The sequence below is a fragment of the Salvia splendens genome, chromosome 20 (genome assembly GCF_004379255.2).
Source record: "Salvia splendens isolate huo1 chromosome 20, SspV2, whole genome shotgun sequence".
NCBI classification, from domain to species: Eukaryota; Viridiplantae; Streptophyta; class Magnoliopsida; order Lamiales; family Lamiaceae; genus Salvia; species Salvia splendens.
The window spans coordinates 2,044,978-2,069,468 of NC_056051.1; the positions used below are offsets into that span (position 1 = coordinate 2,044,978).

Consider the following 24,491-nt stretch of genomic DNA (forward strand, 5'->3'; position numbering starts at 1 on the left):
CTCACTCCCAAGTAAAGCATCTCCACACTCACCTTTTTCACCCCCATACCATTGCTTCCTTTCATTTTACCATCATTGTAATTAAATTTCCAAATTTTACTTAATTTACAATTTGTTTTTTGAAATACCCTCGCGTCCATGAAATAAACTTTCTGAAGTGGACGACATGGGTGCTCTAATAAACTAGTAAAATAAGAAAAATATAAAAAGAGAAAATGGTAGAAGTTTTATTAATTAAAGATGTGATTATCTTATTAGAGAGAGAAACTTGGTATAAATAACTCGAGACTAATGTTTATAGATGGACCAAAATGAAAAAAAACACCATTATTTTAGTTAAAAAATAAAAAATTTGGCGATCCAAATTTGCAAAGTCCTTTTGTTTAAGATCTTCATCCGAAATCAAAGTTTGAACCTCAGTCATATTTGAATAAATTAACAATTTTGACATATTGATAAAGATAAAATATTTGAGAGAAATGAAATTAAAGTTAAGAGTGAATTAAGGTAAGAGTAACTGCGCCGGATATGAACTCGGCAAATTCATAATATATGCTTACCAAACTTGCATACCATAAGGTATGCAAGTTTAATAAGCACGATATGCATTTAAAGCCTTGGCAATAAGCAATGGTAGCAGTAGGCGGCAACTAGGGAGTCCGCCAGGCAATGGTAGCAGTAGGCGGCAACTAGGGAGTCCGCCAATAATCAGTGATTGTAGAGCCAACAAAGGTCGGGGCCGCCGGAGGCGGCGAAGTGACACCTTCTCATGAGATGATAAGATAATGTTGAAGAGAGAAATACGAGAAATAGATTAAAGGAAATTTTCTTATCAAAATCTAAAATGATTAAATACTTCATCCATCTTATAGAAATTGATATTCTGAAACCGCACGAGTTTTAATGCAGTTGGTAAAGTAAAAGAGAAGATGAAAAAGTAATTGAAAGATTATTATTGGATGGTGAGCCTACATTAGTTTAGTTTGTATGTGGAAAAGTTTTCATAATGGATATGTATTATTTTATGGGACTAATACCTATTTCTATGAGACCGGGGAAGTGTATTTTATTAAATTTATTTTGGTAAAGAGTAACATTTATTCTTCAATCCCCATTTTTATCTATGTTGCACCATTGGCGTTTCCATTAAAATTTCTCCGTTATTTATTCGGGGCTATTACATGCACAAATTAATTACTACAACACCACATTAGCATCTATATGAAGCAATGTAATAAAGGGATTCGTATGCACACTATCCATATATATACACACCTTTGCAAGCTTAAAATTTAGAGAGCTCACAACTTCTTAACTTCATTTTCTCCCTCCTCTCTCTCTCACACACACAAACACACAATGGAGAAGGTATTTGGGCTGAGCCACCTCTTCATGACGGTGTTCCTCCACTGCTTCGCAAACTTCATGGTGGCTCCGGCCATCACTGACGTCACCATGGCGGCGCTTTGCCCCGGAGAAGACGAATGCTCCTTGGCCATATATCTCACCGGAGCTCAACAAGCGGTACGTATTTGTATCTTCGACAAAAAAAATTGATAAAACAAAAAAGGCTCGAGCCGACATTAATTATATTATTATTAGTAGTATTTTTTTACGAACTACACAAAATTAACCGTAGTATGTGAATTTCTTGAGTTATTACTATTTTTATATAAAAGTAAACTACTGAATTTAATTCGGATTTTTAGTAAAGCTAAGCTGTCCTTTTCAACAAATGCTAACGCAACTAGATACTCGTTTTAAGTTGAAGCAACGTTTTCATATTCAATGAAAAAGGTTATTTGAGTATGCTTTCATTACATCTTATGTTTTACTATTATTAATATATATTTAGTATCGAATAATCATATATATGAGTATTAGTAAAGCATAAGATTCGAAATATAAAATAAACGACCTTTGGAAGTGAAAGATAATATATACTCCCTCCGTCCCTCTGTAGTAGAGGTGTTTCATTTTGAGCACTCGTTTTGAAAAAATTATAATAAATAGTTAAAATGTAAAAAAAGTAAAGTAAAAAAGAGAATAATATAGTTAAGAGTCTTCTCTGTATTATTTTTTTCTCTTATTTTACATTTTTTCTATTTTAATTATTTATTATTATTTTTTCAAAACGAGTGCTCGAAATGAAACGCCTCTACTACAGAGGGACGGCGGGAGTAGTAGTTAGCAAGATATTAATTTTAATTTAGATTCTTTTTACCTTTTTAACACATGTCTTCATTAGCCGGAAAATAAATGTTGCCGATAATAATTTCCTTTTTTGTTCTTTCATTAATAGAAGTTTGGGAAAACAAAGAAGCTTGCTAACCATATTCCCCTTTATCAACAATTAGTTAAATCAGTTAATGATTATGGTAAAGAAAATTGTTAGAGTGTAAATATTAAATTGCCACTTTCTCATACTATACTAGTGGAGTACTACTATTTAGATACATGAGGTTACTGCTAAGGGAAGGAAACACAAGTCAAGATGGAAATGAAGATTTATTTTCTTATTTATTAAAAATATTATAATAAAATAAGGATTTTTTTTCGTTCAAATAAATATAGAAATCTTGATTCCCCAGAAAAAGTATACCATGTTGTTTCCTCTTCTTGTTTTCAGTTTTCATATTTAATGAACTTTATAAAGTTCTTGTGTAGAAAAAGTGTATACATTTATTAAGTCTGAAATTACACTCCAACAACAAAGGAGTTAGTTGTAAGAAACGTTGCTTGGAGGTTTAATCTTTAACATAGTGCCCTTTTGAAACTTTTAGGCTACGAGTCCTTTTTGTGGTAACTAAATAGCTAGCAAGATGTATGAAAATATTATTTTATTGGTACAAATTATATGCATTGATATGGCACAACTAATATTTCTATATGGACAAATTTTGTAGGAGTATAAAATTTATGTACATTACAAATACTTAAGTAAAGCGATCTAAAAATATCAAATTAATTAAATTCGTGGGTGTACGTTTCCTTTTCATTTTACTTTGCTTGTTGAAATGGTTTACATTTGCTAACTATTAGTAGTGGATTTGGGAGTGAGAAGAAACTAATGAAAAATTAACACATTTCATCCCTTGGCATGCAAGACACACAAAGTGGAACCCCAAACTATATATCTCTCCAATCTTCTTCTCTCCCCTAATGTCATGTAACATGGTATAGAGCACAAGCCCTCACATGCAACACTAATTGCAACATAATATCTCATTAGTACTATTATTTATTTATTTTAAGTTAGAAAGCTTTCACCTATTCTTTTATCTCATTAGTGTCAATTAATGGGGAACATAGGATAACTATTCACCATTTTTAAATCTAAAGACAGGGGTGGATACATAAAATTGTTTTAGTCGGAGCTATACATTCTAAGTTTCAACATTTGTAAATCACACAATTATCAACGGGCCATATTGATTTTTTTAGTTTACTCTGAGAAAAAAATGTTTTTATTTGCTCTTCTCAAATGCGTTGAAATTTTATCCTTGAACTTAAGAATTAAAAAACCGCATATATATTATAAATTCATAAAAACTTTCTAGCTCAACTCAACAAAAACCGTTAATTTCTCCATAGTGGGAATGGTGGTTAGTGGAGTAGATAATGGGATAAATGAAATGAAAAGAAAAGATAGAACAAGTCACCAACACACTATTTTGTTGTAATCCACTAGCATGGCAGCATGCATAGAGATATGCTCTAATTCTACTATTATATGATTGTTGACATGGAAGATTATGTATTCGTGTGCATATTTAGTACCAAGATTGTAGGTAAATTACTCTATGGGCTGAGTAGTATTTTTTTTTTAAAAAATAGTATTAGTATTGAATTGAAATAATAATGATATGTAATGTAAGTGGTGCAGGTAACTGGACTGGGGTCACTCATGATAATGCCTTTGGTTGGGAATCTCTCCGACATTTATGGAAGAAAAGTGATGCTCACACTCCCCATTACTCTCTCCATTTTTCCTCTCTTTGAGCCATCTTCTCAATTACTACTAAATTTCTCAATCATAGTATTTTCTTTTGATTAAGATGTTTTCTTTTTCATAATATTCAACTGAAGTTGCTGCTATTAATGGTATTATAATTTGCTGCTATTTAATGGGAGTAATTAGTTTGTTTCAGAAAAAGAGACTGGGAATGGATTGAAAGTGAATTAATTAGACACATAGCAATAAAAAAAATATAAAGCACACAAGTCTAGGTGTCGGTTTTCTTTTGAACGAATATTAACTAAAGAAGAGAAAGTTAAAACTTGTAATTTATTTAAACATGATAGAACTATATAAAAGTTTAATTAAGAAAAGAAGAAGGAATAAAGCAACCGAGAAAGCAAAAAAGTAAATAAAATTGCAATAGTGCTGAAATCTTTTCAACCCAATCATCTCTTTTGTACTAGGAAGTCTAGTATTTTATGTTGTTGCATCTGCATCACAACCTTTATTACTTAAAAAAAAAAAAAAAAAAAAAAAAAAAAAAAAAAACCTTTATTACTTTTATTTATGTTTTCTTTTACTATTTTCATCTGATTTTCCCTTGTCAGTACTTAATGGGCCTGATTAATTAAATGAAAACCCATAACTAGCAAGTACAATAATATAAGCTTCCAACTCATACCAAAAGATTTCAAATAACTCTTTTTGAATAACTTCCAATTTAAAAGAAAAAAAATAAAACAAAGATTTCACTATTACGCAACCTTTAAATTTATGTTCATTTATCAATTAAAAAGAATAAAGCTAAATTGTTAACAAATGTGATATATGTGGACAGTGATTCTGGCGTATGGCAGGACAAGATATTACTTCTATGCTTATTATGTGCTGAAAACTCTGTTTTCAATGGCTACTGAAGGCAGTGTCCACTTTCTTGCTCTTGCTTATGTGGTAATATATCAAACCTTCTTCCTTCTCTTCATCACAATCTCCCCTACTTTCATATTCATCTCTTCAAATCGAATGCTGTCGTTGCAGGCCGATAATGTCCCAGAAAGCCGAAGGGCTGCAGTTTTCGGCATCATGTCCGGCTTCGCTTCTTCCTCCTTCGTCCTTGGAAACTTATCCACTCGATTTCTCTCCACTTCAGCCGTTTTCCAAGTATCATCTCCTTCCCTTCTTATTTTTTTGACCGTTTTCCAACTCACGTTCTCATACAATAGCATGCAAACCATACACTGACAAAGCTAGAGGCTTTTCATGCATAGGTTGCTGCTGCGATGTCCATCGTTGCATTGGTCTACATGAGAGTCTTTCTTCAAGAGTCCATCGCCAGCAGCGTCTCTTCTTGCAAGAGCTCAGAAACCGAGTGCCTTCTCGAGAAATCTCCCTCCAAAAAATGGAACATTTTCAAGACTCTTCCATCTCTAAATGAATCCATCTCCTTGTTGAAGACAAGGTGCCAACATTTCTAATTGGCTAAGACTGTTTTCTTCTCTAAATATATTCCTATCTCTGTTCGTAAATTTGCAGCCCAACATTTTCCAAAGCAGCTGCAGTTGCATTCTTCATCACAGTTGCAGATGTTGGCCTCTTTTCTTCATTGACAGTAAGTTGCAAAACAAATCCTCACACCTTTCAATTTCTTAGACATATCAAACAATAATGTGATAGAGATCAAGCTAATGATCTCCATTATCTCGAGATTATTTTCATTATTATGGAGATTGTTGAAGATTACAATTGATAGAGATCAAGCTAATGATCTCCATTATCTCTTGAGATTATTTTCATTATTGTGTAGATTGTTGAAAGGTTACTTTAAATGTTGAGGATTTGTTTCTTTGTTTATCTATAGGTTGATCCTTATAAATAGCTCCTCTTTAGAAGAGCTAGCTCGGAAAATAAAGTGTATTAGGACGGTATCAACCGTAGGCCTCTTCGGAGGATTATCTTGGCCTCTTTGGAGGATTGTTCTTCTTTTATATTAAATTTCAGTTCTTGTTTTACTTCCGCCTTTAACTCCATATCATAATGTGAGGTCATTCCTATATCCATGCAGTACTATTTGAAGGCTCAGTTCCACTTCAACCAAGATCAATTCGCCGATCTTATGATTATAGCCGGAATTGCAGGAGTAGTATCACAGGTAACAATATTTCCTATATCATTATCACTATTCACTACTACTACTACTACTATAATATATGATTGAGCGCTTAAATTGAATATATTTCAGCTCATCATCATGCCTGTACTAACTCCACTCATGGGAGAAGAAAAGATGCTCTCGGTTGGACTGTTTTTTGCCTGCGCTCATGTAAGAAAATAAACTGATATTGAAGAGATACGTGTGACTCAAACTTGCCTAACTATGTTATATCTCCGTTATACAGATTGTACTTTACAGTATCGCGTGGGCACCTTGGGTACGTTCTTCACCTGCTCGTTTCTCCCTTGTTACATTGTTTGGCTGTGCGATAACCTATGTGTCTGAAATTATGCAGGTACCTTACGCTGCAGCAACGCTATCACTTCTGGCTAGTTTTGCTCTTCCATGTGTAAGTTTCTTGATTTGGTTATGAATTTTCTTGATTTTTGAAAGTTCTTACGGTTGTAGTTTCATTACAGCTGCGTAGTATCGCATCCAAACAAACCGGACCGAATGAACAGGTGACTGTTACGGACTATTTTGATCTCATTTGAGGTTTGTAACTAAATACTAATATGTATTGATGTCCTGATCTATGTCAGGGTAAGGTTCAAGGCTGCATAACAGGGATCGGCTCCTTCGCCAACATCGTCTCGCCTCTTGCTTTCAGCCCTCTAACAGGTAACAACACAGAAACTATTGTTAAATACACAAAAATGACAAATAACTCCGAATCTAACATCCTATCTTTCTGGCATTAGCTCTGTTTTTATCAGACAATGCGCCGTTCCACTTCCCCGGATTCAGCATTATGTGCTCTGGCTTGGTTGCTGTAAGCAACTCTCCTAAAAAATATTTGATAATCTACATCACTAGGATCATAATACTTATGGTTTAATTTCTGTGTGTTGTTTGTAGATGATTGCGTTCGTGCATAGCACAACAATAAGGCCGCCCCCGACACCTTCCAAGAGCGATATTTGCAGCTCCAGCACCGCGGACCCTTTAGTTTGAGCCGCGCGCGATTGTGTCTTGGTATTCATTAGTGCTTATCCTGTTTATAGTGATCAGAATCTAGCTAGGTATGTTGAAATTAGAAATGTATGAAAATAGTTATGAATGTATATGTTATCAAACATCATATGGGAAAATATATTTTTTCTGATTCATATGCATAGAGAATTTGAACCAATGAAAAATATTCTGATTTTATAACACCTTATATAGGTAAACCAAACGATGCTTAGACAAAAAAAGCTAAACTAATTTGTGCATAAACAAGACCACACACGTATCCAAATATATAGGCAGACCAGACACCAAACAAAAAACGACCAGCTTCTCCTACGTAGAAAATTCCGGTCGGCGGCGGTGGAGACACGACGGCACCACCACCATTCTCCGCCACGGCGCAGTCAGAGAAAATGGGGGAAGAAACCCCTGAAAACGAGACAATCTACCTTCATGGCGACCTTGACTTGAAGATCATCGAAGCGCGGTGCCTTCCCAACATGGACCTCCTGGTGGAGCGCCTCCGTCGCTTCCTCACCGCGTTCAAGTCCGTCCAGAAGCCCCTGACCACCCACCGCCACCGCCGTCACCTCATGCAGCACAGCAAGATCATCACCAGCGACCCCTACGTCACCGTCTGCCTCGCTGGCGCACGAGTCGCGCGCACCCGCGTCATCTCCAACTCCCAGAACCCCGTCTGGGACGAGCATTTCAAGATCCCTCTCGCACACCCCGTCTCACAGGTAATTAATTCCCTTTTTTCCAATTCTTGATCAGAACCAAAAATGTATAGAAACCCCTTCCTGTCCCGCATCGATAAGGCCTGTCAAAGGGTGAGTGGCACATTTCTGAAAAAATGAAATGATCTGCGTGCAGATCGAGTTCGAGGTGAAGGACAACGACGTGTTCGGCGCGGACAATATCGGGGTGGCAAAGGTGGAGGCGGGGCGTATTGCGTCGGGGGAGACCATCGACGAGTGGATCCCATTGATTGGGCCCCAAGGGCGGCCATACAAGCCGGAGACGGCCGTTCGGCTGCAGATCACGTTCTTGCCGTGCAGCTCGAACCCCGAGTACCAGCATGGCGTGACAGAGGATTGTGGGCTGCGGGAGAGCTACTTCCCGCTGCGGCACGGGGGGAAGGTGACACTGTATCAGGACGCGCACGTGCCGGACGGGATGCTCCCGGAGATCGAGGTGGAGGGCGGGCGGCAATTCGAGCACGAAAAGTGCTGGGAGGACATATGCCACGCCATCATGGAGGCCCACCACATTGTGTATATCGTGGGGTGGTCAATATACCACAAGGTGAGGCTCGTGAGGGAGGCGTCGCGGCCGCTCCCCCGCGGCGGCGAACTCACACTAGGGGAGCTCCTTAAGTATAAGTCGCAGGAAGGGGTGAGGGTGCTGCTCTTGGTTTGGGATGATAAGACTTCCCATAGCAAGTTCTTCATCAATACTGTATGTAATCATCAACTCCTTTGTTTTTGAGTTATCTGATCTAAACTGTGTGTTTTTATCATATTTTATTTTATCTATCTTCCCTATCAAACTGCCCCTTACTGTCTTGTTTCTGATGCAGACAGGAGTAATGGAAACTCATGACGAAGAAACTCGCAAGTTTTTTAAGCACTCGTCTGTCACCTGCGTGCTTGCTCCTCGTTACGGCAGCAATAAGCTTAGCATTTTCAAACAACAGGTTGTGGGAACAATTTACACTCACCATCAGAAATGTGTCATTGTGGACACTCAACACCACGGAAACAACCGGAAAATCACTACATTCATCGGGGGTCTGGACCTCTGCGACGGCCGCTATGACACACCTGAGCACCGACTCTATCGTGATCTCAAAACCGTGTTCCGTGGCGACTATCATAATCCCACATTTGGTGTTAGCTCCCTCTCTCTCTCTCTCTCTCTTGACATTCTGTCTCAACCTATAGCTGCAGCAGTCTCACCAGTAGCCTGCATTTGTGTTTATATATTTGATAGCAAGGAACTAAGGGTCCAAGACAGCCGTGGCACGATCTACACTGCAAGATAGAAGGTCCCGCTGCTTACGACATTCTCACCAATTTTGAGCAGCGATGGAAGAAAGCCACTAAATGGAACGATATCGGTCAGAAGCTCACGAGATTTTCACGTTGGCATGATGCTTTGATCAAGATCGACAAAATATCGTGGATCAATAGTCCTTCCGTAAACGTCCCAAACGATCATCCTTTGCTGTGGGTTTACGAGGAGGATGATCCTGATAACTGGCATGTTCAGGTAGTTACTCAACTTTAGTCTTATCTTTTTGATATGCCAAATTAAACTGTTTCTGATTTGAACAGATTTTCCGGTCCATAGATTCGGGATCACTCAAGGGATTTCCGAAGAGTGTGTATGCAGCAGAAAAGCAAGTAAATTCTGAATCTTGAACAAGTGTTGTTGTTTTCAGTCAGATTGATGTCTGGTGTTTTGATTCTTCAGAATCTGGTTTGTGCTAAAAATGTGGTGATAGATAAAAGCATTCAAATGGCTTATATCCAAGCAATCAGATCTGCACAACACTTCATATATATTGAGAACCAATATTTCCTTGGCTCATCTTATGCTTGGCCAGACTACAGGCATGCAGGTAGGTACAACACAAAAATAGGAACATAAAAGTGAATGAACTTATGTATATTACTAATATGTTTTTGTTTATGGAAGGGGCTGACAATCTAATCCCAATGGAACTGGCATTGAAAATAGTAAGCAAAATAAGGGCCAAGGAGAAGTTCAGTGTTTATGTTGTTATTCCAATGTGGCCAGAGGGTGTGCCTAGTTCTGCTGCTGTTCAGGAAATCCTTTACTGGCAGGCAGGTTTTATCCATTCATTTCCTTCATCCACCAAAAATACTACTCCATAATGCCATTGATGGTGTAGGCACAAACGATGCAAATGATGTACGAACTAATCGCTAAAGAAATCAAGTCAGCTAATCTCGAGAATGCGCATCCAACCGACTATCTCAATTTCTATTGTCTGGGCAACCGCGAAGAGTATCAGAAGAAATCATCAAGCGGGAGCAGCCGTGGCTCATCACATCCAAATGTAGTAACCTCTGAAATTCTTCTTGCCATAGATGTGGAGTGATAGGGTTGAAATTAACAGAAATGTTGGGTGCAGGAAGCAAGCACGAGCACGAGCACGGGGAAGGTAAAATCAGGTCGGTTTATGATATACGTGCATGCCAAGGGAATGATAGTGGACGATGAATATGTGATAATTGGTTCAGCCAACATCAACCAACGCTCTATGGCCGGTTCCAGAGACACAGAGATCGCCATGGGAGCGTACCAACCCCATCACACATGGGCCAAGAAACAGTACCATCCACGCGGTCAGGTCTCATGCACCTCTCTCTCTCTCTCACCACATCCTTCACTACATTATTTCAATCTGTCTGTGTATATATGTACTAAGCACAAGCATACATGTAGGTGTATGGGTACAGAATGTCACTGTGGGCGGAGCATTTGGGGCAGATCGATCCTTGCTTCAAGGACGCCAACGAGCTGGAGTGTGTCAACTATGTTAACGCCATTGCGCAAGAGAACTGGAAGCGATTCACAGCTGACATGTTCACGGCGTTGCAAGGTCATCTCCTCAAATATCCGGTGGAGATCGATGCTGATGGAAAGGTCAATTCTCTGCCAGGATTCGAATCCTTTCCAGACGTCGGTGGTAAGGTGTTAGGGGCTCCAACTAATCTGCCTGATGCTTTGACTACCTAGCCTAGCTACATCTTCTTTCATTTTTGTTTATTTCTCTCTAATTATATTGTAAATTTAGCAATACCTACTTTTTTTCCAACATGATCTGAAGAAACAGAAACTAAAACCAATAAGGTCCTAAAAAGGATATTTATTCATCACAACAACATTGCAACACTGGCACAAGACAACACACACTAGTTCCATCAATCTAGAAAAAGACACAAATACATCTCACTTATTTCAAACTACCTTCCCATCTCCGGCTTCACAGCTAGCGCCGTTTATGTATAAGATAGGATGTGACACATTTTATAACAGAAGAACTACAGTACCGGTGGATGGAGCTCAAGCACCTTCTTCCAAGATGGCCTGCTGCTAATATCATCCCACCATCTGCTCACATTCTTCCTGTCCCGAATCAAGTACTCTTTTTTAAGAGTGGTCATCAAGTAGTTACTGAAGGGGACGTGGCTGAGGTCCGCCAGGCTAAAGGTGTCGCTCGCCAAGTATTTGCTCACCGACAGCCTCTCTTCATACACATCCAAAGTCTTTGTAAGTTTCTCCTCGTCTTCTTGGATGCGTTTTGGATCAGATGCAACACCAGTTTTCGGGTTAATCAAGAGTTGAACTACGAGGTCGTAGAGCGGTGGCTGGAAGATGTGCGCCTCGACATCTAGCCACTGCTCTATTAGGCCTCTTTCTTCTATTGTTTTACCTAATAGCTCACTACCTTGAGACCTATATTTCTCAGCATAGTACCTGATGATAGCCCTTGATTCTGCACACAACTTTAGTATCATTCCACTTTAAATTGATTCAATTTAGCCAAGAACTACACAAGATCAATAAGAATCAAGACTTAGTTATGACCACCACCCATCTATTCAAGGTCAAGTCTTTAGATTAAATTAATTTCTAATTTCAAAATCCCCTCAAAATAAATTCTACTAGTTTCTAAAATTAGAATAAGATCAATATGAATTTACACATACACATATATGAAGAGAGCAATCAAATAAGTGTTACCATATAATTTGTAGTCTCCATCCTCAATAACAGGAAGAACTCCAAAAGGCTGCAAGATTTAAAATTTTAAAAAAATAAGTTATCCAAAATTCCATTTAATTGCAGAAGAGAGAGAGGAAGGGGGAGAGAAAAACCTGTAGCTTGAGATACTGAGGAGACATGTGCTCCCCTTTGAAGAGGTCAACGTCGACAGTCTCGTAATCGATCTCTTTCTCGATCAAACAAAGGATTACTCTCTTCGGAGAAGCGTAGTCTGGCCCGTACACCTTCACCACCATTTTTGCTCCTTTCTGTTTTTTTTTTCTTCTTTTGTGGTTCATACAGCAGAGGGATTCGATGGGATTTTAAAGAGGTTTCACTCGGGGATTTAATTATTAATAAATTAAAAGGAAAAACAATGTATTTAAACAAAGAGAAAATAAAAGAATTGAATTCAAAAGTTATATACTCTCTAAAGGAAAAACAATGTATTTAAACAAAGAGAAACTAAAAGAATTGAATTCAAAAGTTATATTCTCTCTCTCCATCTGGTTATAAATAAAATGCAAACTCTAAATATTGTACACAAACTTAAAACTATAATTTGAACAGTCAAAAAATGTCAACTGATGATAAAATAATAGCAACAGAAAATGTCAACCCATCATGATCAATAGTTGACATTGTACTCACATTTTCTATTGCTATTATTTTATCATCTATTAACTCTCCGTCCACTAAAAATACTCATATTTATGACATTTTTGTTTATCACAAAAAATAGTCTCATTTCCAAAAGTGAAAAATGTCCTTCTCATACTTCTGCCACTTTTCCCATCTTTTCTATATATTTTATTTATTTATTCTCCATATCTTTTCTCATTTTATTTTATTTTATTAATTTCTCATTAATACATATATTATTAACAAATGAGACTATTTTTGTGGACGGATGAATTAAATAAAAATAACTGGATTACAACAGAAAATTTAAAATTGTATTTCTGAGTGATTGTTTCAAGCCATTATTATTAAATAAAAATTATTTATCTAATCTCAGATATCTGATAGTATATCGAAGCCCAATATCCTTCATCATTTCTTTCGTTCTTTCACAAAATTTACAATGATTTTAAAGAACAAATCATTTGACGCTGTCGAATGGAGTTTTCCTATTTAAAGATAATTGTCAAAATTGTTGTGTTGTGATAATTGTAATTGCTCACCACCACATAACAAATTGGACCATTCCTGTTTAATTGTCATATTTGACTATTCTTATCTAAGGTAATTGTCATAATTGTTGTGATGTTTATAATTGTACACCAGACACCACCACACTGCATATGATTATCACTTTTCAGACAGAGCAAAAATAAAATTTCCCTCTTAATTGACGGAGTCAAAATAAGTTAGCCAAAGATAATTATTTCTCTTATTGTTTATTTTAAAATTATATTAAAAATGCATTTAGTCTTATTGGTGGATAAAATGGATTTTAATGTAAATTTTGTAAAAGTATATATATAGAGAGTTGTGATCATATGATAACCCCCAATTTGTATGATAACCCTATAACCAAATCTGGACCACACATATTTTTTAATCTTGTGGCTGAGATTTAAACTTAGATTTATTTCATAAAAAAAGGCGCAGTGGGTAAATATGTCATTTCTCAAATAAATATGGAATCTGCATTACTGTTGTACACAATAATATGGAATAAGGTATGAATTGATGATACAAAACCAAGTGTGTAGTAAATTCAAAGTAAATTCATCACGCTGTCATATGTAACTCTAAATCTACACTAAAAAACTATAGAATCTAAAAAAACGAGAATCGCTGGCAAAATGATAAAATCGAGCAAAACCAAAAGTGAAATAAGTAAAAAACTTCATCCACCCTTTCTTCGATGATGCTTGATTCTTTTACGTCGTCATATTTCAGAATTTGGATGGTTTTTCCTTCGAAACTGAAGAAGCAAGGGTTTGAATGAGATTCGGAGGGTTTGATTGTGAGAGAAATTGAATGCAGCGTTTAGTTCATGTTTTCTTTTTACACGCCCAATTTTATAACGAAATGACAATTTTGCCCTTATATAACCGAAATATGATAGTTTTATTTGATAAAATGATAGTTTTGTAAGATTAAATCTAGACCACATATTTTAAAAATGTGAGGTGGAGATTTAGTTATAGAGTTATCACACAAATTAGAGTTATCATTATAATGCACCCCGATATATAAATATATATATATATATAGTAGTGATCTAGGGCAAATGTCCATTAAGTACATAACTAGAGAACAAATCTCAGCCACACATCTTAATACTTCAAATTAATCTTATGGCTTAGCTATTTTTACGTGTTTTAAATAAAAAGTAATTAATAAGGGTATTTTTGGAAACCATATTCAACTCCAACCGTCTCCTTCAATTTTCCAACTCCAATTCACACTCTTTTTCCTCTTCCCTCTCTTCCTTCTCTCCCCAGCCTCCGCCGCCGAGCTCAACACCACCGGCCGCAAAATAGATGTGATCACAGCCTTGAAGCATCCAAGATGTGATCGGCTGCATCATCTGCGATTTGTTTCTTTTGAATGAATAGTCACACTCCGCCGCAAGTAAAATCAGCTATTGCATGTGTAGTGTTTATAATTAAATCGAGTTTACAAATCGAAATGAAGGTAGACATCTATAAATCGTGTCAACAATAAAATTGAGATGGATTTTGTTTTGGGATGTAGCTGCTCCAATTCTCAAACAAAAATGTTGACGCCTCTGGATTTGATAGGTAGCCGCCATCCAATTCTCAAGCATGATAATTACATAAGTTATGTGCATCTAGAACAAACTATTTTGTTTTGGCCAGCACTCACCATCAATTAGTTTAATAGTAGCTCCATTAATTTAAAAGGATTTTTTAATAGTGATGTGTTTTGTTAACAATAAAATCATTCTAACAGTGAAGTAAAATTATTCTAACAGTGATGTATTTTATTAACAACAGTGAAGTAAAATCATGCTAATAGTGATGTGTTTTGTTAACAATAGTGAAGTAAAATCATAATAATAGTGATGTGTTTTGTAAACAACAGTGAAGTAAAATCATGCTAAGAGTGATGTGTTTTGTAAACAACAGTGAAGTAAAATAGTGCTAAGAGTGATGTGTTTTGTAAACAACAGTAAAGTAAAATCATGCTAAGAGTGATGTGTTTTGTAAACAATAGTGAAGTAAAATCATGCTAATAGTGATGTGTTTTGTAAACAACAGTGAAGTAAAATCACAAGTCATAGAATTCAAATTCGTAAATGACACGAGAGAAATATGAATTCTCACTGATGCACTTTTTATTAGCACTAAAAATACCTGCAAGTTTACAGGGTAGAACTAGCATAGCTAAAGGTCAGTACCGGGATATCGAACACAGGGAATAAGATTGCAACTGGCTATCATATACTAAGCGTCATATACTATCTAGAGACACAGAGTATTTTTGGTTTTGGTTTTATAAACTAGACATAAATATAAACAAATATAAAAACAAAATAATACAAAGCAGTCTAAAGAAAGTAGAGTTTTAGGATACAACTACTACGACCTAGTGATGATTAATCTCACAGAACCTTTACCTTTCTGTGTCTCTAGGATTATTAGGAAAGTCGCGATTATAGGATATCTCGAGTGCACTTATCCAGTAGATTAGACTCTAACTATCAAAGTCTCCTTCCAATAGATTAGATTCTAACTCCTTAAGTTCCTAAAACTCAAGCCCTCACAAAGGGTCCCCTCTCTCGAGTGCAGATAAACCTATGTGTTGTACTCGTTCCTTTTACCACGTAAAACTAGCTATCTCTCGATTAATCTAATTAGACGGACATAGTTCTAAAGTTGGCCAGACAAAAGAATAATAAAAGCACAAGAACAAGCAAAATAATCACAAGAGCTAGGAAAATGTTCAATTCAATAAATTAAAACATATTCATAATAGTTTTCACCAAAAAATCTACAAATGATGTTTAACTACTCATAGACAAGTAGAAAAATCAATAATAAAAGTACTAGACGTGAAAGAAATTGATAAAACCCAAGGTTGAATCTTCAATCTTCAGTCTTTTATGGCCTGGATCTGCAAAGCTCGCTCCAATGGAAGATGGATGAATTATGTGTGGAAGATGGAATGGAAGAATTTGTAGAGGGGGGAGGATTGAAGGATCTGAGATGGAGGGATGGAAGAAGGTGTAGAGATGGAGAAGGATTGAAGGCTCTGAGATGGGGATTATGAATTAGGTTTAGGAGTATTTATAGGCTAGAAAAAGGGTAAGTCTTGGTTATTTTCGTGCCCTACAAGAAATGAGAGAGATTTGGTTTCACAATTTAATAATTTATTCTCTTTCTTGAATTTCCGCCCAAATTTCCCTCAGCTTTGACTGCATTGCGCAATGTTCGTAGAATTGTAATAACTCTCTCTACAGAACTCCGATTGAGACGTTTAAGGTATCCACGTGAAGCTCTTTCGAAGACGAAGAGAATGACATGTAGTAAGCACTGATTGGACTTCAAACTTGCTGGCAGAATGGGCTCGAACAAAGGCTGCTACACCTTGGCCTTTTTGCATCTTTTTTCTATCTTTTTCTATCATTTATCAACAAACACATTCAAAATACCAAATGTATAATATATGCAATTTAAGAACATAATTTTTATGATAGACATTTAAAACTAGTCAGATCTAGCCCTTAAAAACATGCAAAATCCGTGTTTGTCACTCACCGACAGAGACAACTATATACTATTAAGCTAGGATGAATGAAATTGGAATTAACCTAATAATTGACCTAACTGACGACGGTTAAGTCCAAGTCCAAGTCCAAGTCCAAGTCCAAATAAGTTGGGCAAAATACAATGCAATACCATATGGTATCTTTGTATATGTACGTACGTGGACTTTCCACCGCTTTCATATGTATATAAACACTCTCGCGCCTTCCCCAATTCATTCTTCATTCATTCCCATTTCTACTGATACAAATCAAGCAACTCCTCTATTGATTCTTCTTCTTCACCTCGCAACCTTCTATCAATGCCGATTTTCTTAAAAACATTTGCTCTCTCTATATTTCTGCTGCTCGCCATTGCAACTCCCTATAACCTGATGGATGAATGCAGAGAGCGATGGAAAATGCATGGATGGATACGAGGAATTTGAGTTTTGTAGACGTGTGTTGGAGCGCCAAATTCGGTTGTAAAACGAGGAAATGGAAATGAGAAATTATTTATTTTCTAAAAATGCCCTTATTAATTACTTTTTATTTAAAACATGTAAAAATAGCTAAGCCATAGGATTAATTTGGAGTATTAAGATGTGTGACTGAGATTTGTTCTCTAGTTATACACTTAAAATTAGTTATATCTTGATCACTAACCCCTCTCTCTCTATATATATCTATATAATATGGGTAAAAGTATGCGAAAGAAAGAGAAGATGTGGTTAGTTGGTTATAGTAGGAAGTAGGAGAGAGAAAGAGAAAATGTTAATAAAACATTAGAGATAAAGAGAAAATATAAATACTATAAATATAAATTGGGAGTAACTTTTTCTGTTTTTCGCACAAACTCCATCCATCTCAAGGAAGATAACCCCTTCTTTGGACGACACGAGAATTTATGCAACTTTATATTGTCTGTGAAGTGGAGCTAGAGAGTATTGTAAGAGAGATTGAATAATATAGAGATAAATGTGTTTTCATTTTTAGTAATGACTGAAGGAGAACTACATCTGTCTCTGAAAATTTGTCACTTATTTTCATTTTCGTTTGTTCCTAAAAATTTATCACATTTACTTTGACCATTTTTTATAGAAGTGGGATCACATGTCACTAACTTTTTAACTTATTTTAAATTACATTTCGTAAAACCCGTATTAAGTCGAATGGTAACAAATTATTATGGACGGAGAGAGTAACTAATTTTAGTGGACAGAATAGAAATATGAAAAAGTATATAATTAATTTTAATATAAGGGCGAATATGGATTTTGTGTGTGAACGGGAGTATAATATAGTGATTAGTAATCCACCATAGAAATTGCAAATAGGACAAGGCCCAAAAACAAATCAATTAGTACTAATTTGTAACAAGAAAGCGATGCCCAACTCCGTGTAACAACAGTCCAACACCTGGCGGGATACATGGCGAGTGAATTTGTTTCCAAAACCATTCTTACTCTAACTTCAATTTCAAAAAACTATTGAAATCCAATTTCCATTATTGGAAATCCAATTGCAAATTTTAATTCTCGATTTTCGCTTCCAATCCGATTTAACTTTCGAAATTATGTACTCCCTCTTCTCTGTAACAGTAGAGGTATTTCTTCCAGGCACGAAGATTAAAAAAAATTATGTTAAGTGAGTTAAGTAAGTTAAGTAGGAAATGAAAAATGTAAAGAGATAAAGAGAAAATAAATTAAGAGAGTGTAAAATAAGTGAGAAGAAATATGTTGACTTTTACTAAAAGGGGAAATAACTCGACTACTATGGAACATACCAAAATGATAAAATGACTCTACTATTATGGACAGAGGGAGTAACAATCATGTTCTGCTATAACCAAATTGAAGTCTAATTTCAATTCCTTAATCCCAATTAAAAAAATTGATTATAAATTATATCCACAATTCAATAAGATACAAAATTGATTAAAAATCATTGTTAAGAATTTCTACCATTAATTAATACTCCCTCCGTCAGCCATTAATTGTCTCAATTTGTCATTTTTGTCCGTCCATAAATAACTGTCATATTTTCTTTTTACTATTTGTAGTATGGACCCAACATTTCATTAATTTTATTTCACTCGTATTTTATTATAAAACTATTATATAAAAGTATGCCTCACCGTACAATAACTTTTTTCATTCACTTTTTATTACATTTCTTAAAACACAAATCAAGTCAAAGTGGAAATCTTATAATCAGACGAAAGGGATAATATGCGACGGAAATGACTAACACGAGCTCGCCTTCTTCACGCGTCAACAAACGCGGGCTCAGATGCACAAGATCTTAGCTGAATGGAGGGCGGCAACTGACCCGTGGAGAAGAGGTTTCTTCACTCAATGCTCGAGAGTATGCAGGTCGATTTGGATGCCGCCTCGGCACAGTTGGGGGGCTCAGATGCTGCAGATTTGGGGGTCCCGGATAGCGGCGACAACAGCGGCGACGACGGCGACGGTGACGGCCACGGCCACAAGGAGTGAGGCAGAGGCGGGGGCTCGTGTGTGGAAGAGGGTTTTTTTTTTAAATTAATGTACTTTTTTTAATTTTACTATTATTATTGAATTTTCCCGTATCTGTGTCGTAAATTTAAATCCGTATTTTGTGTGATTGTTATTTATTTATTTTTTATAATTTTATTTATTGTGGCTAGCCTATTGCTAGCCTATTGTTTGTCATGATGATGTGGCAGGAGGAGTTTTTAGTGCTGATGATGTGGCAGGAAGAGTCTATGGCTAGCCTATGGCTGGCCTATTACCATTGTGGATGCTCTTATACATTAATTATTGCGTCGAGGAATTATATGCTACATACCTTATGTGAGCTCCTTATGTGAGCACTACTATCCTTTCATGCACGTTTAGTGTTGTTCATTTAAATTTATACATTTAGTTTGATTATAGTACATTAAAAAATGTTATTGCAATTTTTAATTTCACAACATTCATAGATTCAAAGCTCGATTTACTCGTTTCCTCTATAATTTTAAATAAATTAATAAAATAACAAATCAAGCTTTGAATTTTGTGAAATTAAAAAATTGCAATAACATTTTTTGATGTACTATAATCAAACTAAATGTATAAATTGAAACAAACAACGCTAAAAGTGCATCAAACGAGAGTGATGCTCACATAAGGAGTCCACATAAGATATGTAGCATATCATTCCTCTTATTGCGTCCTCCCAAATGTCATTATTTTTATGGGACGGAGAGAGTATTGGTTTGTTTCCACATGAGTTGATCGAATCATGCAGTTGTGAATTTACAATACACACATGCATTACCAATTCGATGCAAGAATAAATATACTATTGTCATCTTTTAAGTCCCTATTTTTAATAAATATACTATTGTCATCTTTTAAGTCCCTATTTTTAATAGAAGGAGAGACTACTAATCACACCACAGGCTAATTTGGTCCTATAAACTTGCATCCTTTTGTATGCATTAATTAATTAAAATCATATACCCTAATCTGGTCCATATATCTTTTAACTACAGACATGACTAACCATTAGTTTTAATTTCACATTTTGAACTTTAATTCGGATTTCGGCGCTTTAGGTTAAACTTAAAAAGGATGGACTAGTCACTCCCAACACACTGTAATTAAGAAACAATGGGTTTGATCTGTACGTACCTTCCTTGCATCAAACAGAATTCAAATTATAAAAAAATTCAATTTAGTTTTCAAATTATAAATTACTCCATATCCCTAAATTTAAAACTGTGACATATATGTTGGTATTTAATCTCAAATATCATCCAGCTCAGAACGAAGAGAAAGTTGAATTAGGCATGACTTGATTGACTTGGGTAGTGCAACTTGGTAGTAAGTAGTAAGCAATACTCCTCCGTCCCTAAAGAGTATACACTATTTCCTTTTTCATCCGTCCCCAAAGAGTATGAACTTTCAATTTTGGAAACTCTCTTCTCTCTAATGAAGTGAGACTCATTCTCCACAAACAATACTTTAACTCTTTGGGGACGGAGGGAGTAATATAAGGACAAAACAAACTAGATATATAAACATGTAATAGTAATATCATTATTAGATGATGAGATCGCATGCATATAGAAATAAATACACTGTACAAATTTCAGAAGAAAAAAGGAGAAGTGTAGAGTTATGGGGGAAAGAGATTCCTCCAAAATTGATTACAATCAGAATAGAGAGAGAAAAAAAGAGAAGGAATATTATGTATTTATGGGTCATCTGTTGCCATTAATGGCCATGGTCCTCTTTCTTTTGGGGTTCGGTAGTCTCTTATTTTAAATGCACTCACTACATTACATTTACATTTATATTTATAATTCTCTTCATTTTCTTCTTTATATACCAATCAATTTATATACCAATTCTCATTCTTCTTCTTCTTCTTCCTAGCTAGGGTTTGCGGTGAGAAAATGTTGAAACAATCACTGTGATGTTGGCTCGGTTCACTCAGACAAACTCTTACGGGCGAAGTCTGATTGAGCCGTGCCAATATCTTTGTGTTGGTTTCATGTATACAACCACACAATAATCTTTATGAGGTTTGGTTTAATTTTAGCTAATACAGTTATGGATTTATTCTTGATTGTTTCTCATGTTCTGCTGTACCTGTAAATCCATTTGCTGTAATTAATTTGATTTATGTTATGGATTAGATTGATCTTTTTTTGTCCGTATTATACAATACAGGTCGTATTTTGTAGAATCTCTTTGAAGCATTTCTTATTTTCAGATGTACATATCTCGAAGTAGTTGCAACTTGCAATAAATAAGAGTTGTGGAGGTCTTATGATAATTTTGAGTGGGGATCTTATAAATTATTCAAATGCTAAATATTTGTTAGCCTTTTTAATGATATCATATATGATGAGAAAATGCAGCTTGATGTTTCACCTCATTTAGTAAAGCATCAGGTCACTTATTGAAATTAGTATGTGAATGTGAGTACGAGTGGTCCTAACTAAACAAGTCTGGCCTGGTCCAACAGGATGACTCGGTATTAGGTCAAGTACGACTAGGAATTTTAGGTCCGTTGAAATTTTGCACCGGACAAGACTCCACAGAATTAGCGAAACCGACCTAGCCTATCGAGACCCAAAAGTTTCATCGTCTTAAAGGTGTTTTCGAGCCTAATTCAGATCTATATAGTTGAATTGAATTCTTGTTTGCTACTCGTTTTACAAAAATGATACATTGAGCCAAATGTAATTTAATGTTAATTTTTCAAAAACATATATAATTGTTATGACAATTTGATAATAATAATAATAATCTCAGATATAATCTTCCTTTAGTTGCAGAAAGAGGGATTAAGATCTGTATTCCTAGTTACACATTTTCATAAACGAATGAATACACTTAAATTGCAATGTTCGTTGGTATAAACAGTACTATAACCCAAGGTAGAATTGAGAAGTAGTACAAAGATAATATACAAATCCAATCACACTATGTCAAATGCAAAGGGATGTGTTAGAAAATTAAATATCCTACCTCGGTGGTGAAAGGCAACTGGTGAATTTATTGGCCTAACTGACACTCACTATTGTTGGAATAGACTTTTGAAATGAGTTCTCTTATTTGGTTGATACTTTCATTTAGAAGCCCTCAGTCACGTAATGGTGGCATGGCAAATAAATCAACCTTGACTAACATGCATGGTTGTGACCAACAATTTGGTAGTCAACTCAATGTGGTAGCTTTGCAAAGGAACTAGTCAAAACCAATGAGGACATTTACCCTTTAGAGTGAGTCGATTGTTACGGACTCTCCAACATCCCATATTATTTGTGACTACGAGGACATTTACCTTTAAGAGCGATCGATTGTTACAAACTTCAGTATTCCAAGGGTTTTATGATTGTTAGAGACTTCGGTATTTATAAAGGATAATTGATCATGTAATTATTGACCAAACGAGTTATATCTTGTGGTTGAATAGTTTTTATTCTCTTATTTGATATGTTGAAGAATGTAAGGACAATGAATGAAATATGTCATTTTTAGTACTTCACAAATTTAAAATGCTATAAGTCATTTGAAAAATAGGGGATTCTATCTTTTGATACGACGTATTTCCTCTGTACCCAAACTCCATTCTTTTTCAACCTACTTTGCATTTCATTTCTTAAAACACGCACCGAGATAACTTAGGACACTTATTCATGGACGGAGGTAATATTTAATCCCCTTTGCAACATTTACCTAAAGAAAATGTACAAACCCTTTTCTTTTCCTTTTTCTTTTTCTTTTTGGTTGGATACCAATCTTTTTACGTATTAGTGGTTCTAATTCTCTCTTTACACTAATATGAGATATAGTTGTAATTATTTTTGTTTCATTTGCCAATATGGGCGGACCCAAGTGGAGCCAACAAGGGGCTCAAGCCCTTATTAAAAATAATTTTTAAACATTTTTCTTTTAAGTGTAAATTACTATGCAAAGATCATCTAAATCACCTAAAATATACTCCACTTTTAAACAAAATTTCAAAAAAACATAACCCCATCAATATTATTTTCTGCGTCCGCATAAACATAATCTCTATCCAAAAGCGAGAAAATAATGACTAAAAGCTTTAGTGTTTTTTTACTGATAATTTTCATTAATTGTACAACTACACCTAAAACAAGGTCGAAAGATTTCATATGAGGTAATGATTCCAGCATGAATAAACAATTAAAAAAAAATTGTCAGCTCTGGCAAACCCTAAACAGAAGCTAATGTAAACCTGATCATTTTAAGTTTAACATAATTATCTTCAACGTGATGATTATACCATACATAGTTATTTTGGGACAAGAAGTATTTCAGTGTTTGGAGTGTTGCTTGAAAATTGACGTTTTGAAAGGCTACAGATGCTGCTAATGGAAAAACAACTAGAGTGTAGGTATAGGTAGGGTTAGTTGAGTGAAGTAAATGAGAGAAGAGACTGCATATATTTTGTATATAGTTGCAGTTGCCTCTTCGATTAATATGAAGAGCACGTTACACAATAAATTACAAGAGAATCTCTGCAAGAATTGTTTGGGAGAGGAGAAGGTGGTTCGTGTGCTTTTAATGTTTTGTTTTGCCATCAGACAAAGATTCCCATATTAATTACTCCTCACCCACTCTTCTTCTTTCCAAACTACATTTATTTTTTGTGTTGTGGGGCATTCACTAATTATACTGCCATCCTTTTCTCTTCATAAATCATTACAGTAAGATCTGCCTTTCCGTTGCCAACTACGCCCCTGCGGAAAACTCTTCATAAATCATACTCCTAGCAAACGAGTTAATAGTATTGTTTAGTTTCTAAGTGTTCTAATACTACAGGTGTATTTATGTAAAACTGTTGATTTTTTTATTATTAAAAGTGCATATATATGACAGCGTAGATGGAGTACCATTAATTAGTTACTAGTCCATGTAGAAGACTCTTCTCTTCGTCCCCAAAAAATAGATTAGTATTCCTCTAAAGTTTCTTATCTCTTTCTTAGTTTATCAATTCTATATTAAAACCCGTGTCACATATAACTTTGTCAATTTTTTTGGACAGAGGGAGTATTATATACCAGAGGAATTATTTTTTTACATGATCATGGACATACAGGTATGTAGTGGATATTTATTTATAGTACTTATTCGGTGCAATATTGTCAATAATTATAATGAAATCGTTATCTTCTAATAATATGATTATCTTTTTCCCTATTAAAGTCATGTTTCCTTCTACTGTTTTGCATAAGAAGAAAAAAGGTGCATATATTTGACAACCAGTTACTCACGCTAGATAACATCTCTTGTTTTGTTTTCAACTAATGCGATGCCATCTACGTTGAGTTTTAA

General features: G+C 35.4%; 3 protein-coding genes across 4 annotated transcripts; 2 read left to right on the forward strand and 1 right to left on the reverse strand.

The window, feature by feature from the left end:
• Positions 1-1,351: 1,351 nt before the first annotated feature.
• Positions 1,352-7,282, forward strand: LOC121782009 (hippocampus abundant transcript 1 protein-like). Its single transcript, XM_042179714.1, has 14 exons — positions 1,352-1,524; positions 3,887-3,955; positions 4,800-4,912; positions 5,000-5,122; positions 5,230-5,420; positions 5,495-5,570; positions 6,024-6,110; positions 6,201-6,281; positions 6,358-6,390; positions 6,469-6,522; positions 6,593-6,634; positions 6,716-6,794; positions 6,875-6,945; positions 7,032-7,282. Exons 1-14 carry the CDS (start codon positions 1,485-1,487, stop codon positions 7,125-7,127), a joined length of 1,155 nt encoding a protein of 384 aa, XP_042035648.1. The 5' UTR covers positions 1,352-1,484; the 3' UTR covers positions 7,128-7,282.
• Positions 7,283-7,419: 137 nt separating this feature from the next.
• Positions 7,420-10,896, forward strand: LOC121782008 (phospholipase D delta-like). Of its 2 annotated transcripts, XM_042179713.1 has the most exons (10): positions 7,420-7,867; positions 8,001-8,585; positions 8,707-9,018; positions 9,120-9,398; positions 9,464-9,532; positions 9,603-9,750; positions 9,828-9,976; positions 10,045-10,212; positions 10,288-10,506; positions 10,602-10,896. In XM_042179713.1, exons 1-10 carry the CDS (start codon positions 7,538-7,540, stop codon positions 10,893-10,895), a joined length of 2,553 nt encoding a protein of 850 aa, XP_042035647.1. In that variant the 5' UTR covers positions 7,420-7,537; the 3' UTR covers position 10,896. The 2 variants fall into 2 exon arrangements, with proteins under 2 accessions (XP_042035647.1, XP_042035646.1); XM_042179712.1 differs by having other exon boundaries at positions 10,288-10,896.
• Positions 10,897-10,996: 100 nt separating this feature from the next.
• On the reverse strand, positions 10,997-12,276 carry LOC121782010 (glutathione S-transferase F9-like). Its single transcript, XM_042179715.1, has 3 exons — positions 12,038-12,276; positions 11,904-11,952; positions 10,997-11,655 (listed from the first exon to the last, which is right to left on the reverse strand). Exons 1-3 carry the CDS (start codon positions 12,221-12,223, stop codon positions 11,201-11,203), a joined length of 690 nt encoding a protein of 229 aa, XP_042035649.1. The 5' UTR covers positions 12,224-12,276; the 3' UTR covers positions 10,997-11,200.
• Positions 12,277-24,491: the final 12,215 nt, after the last annotated feature.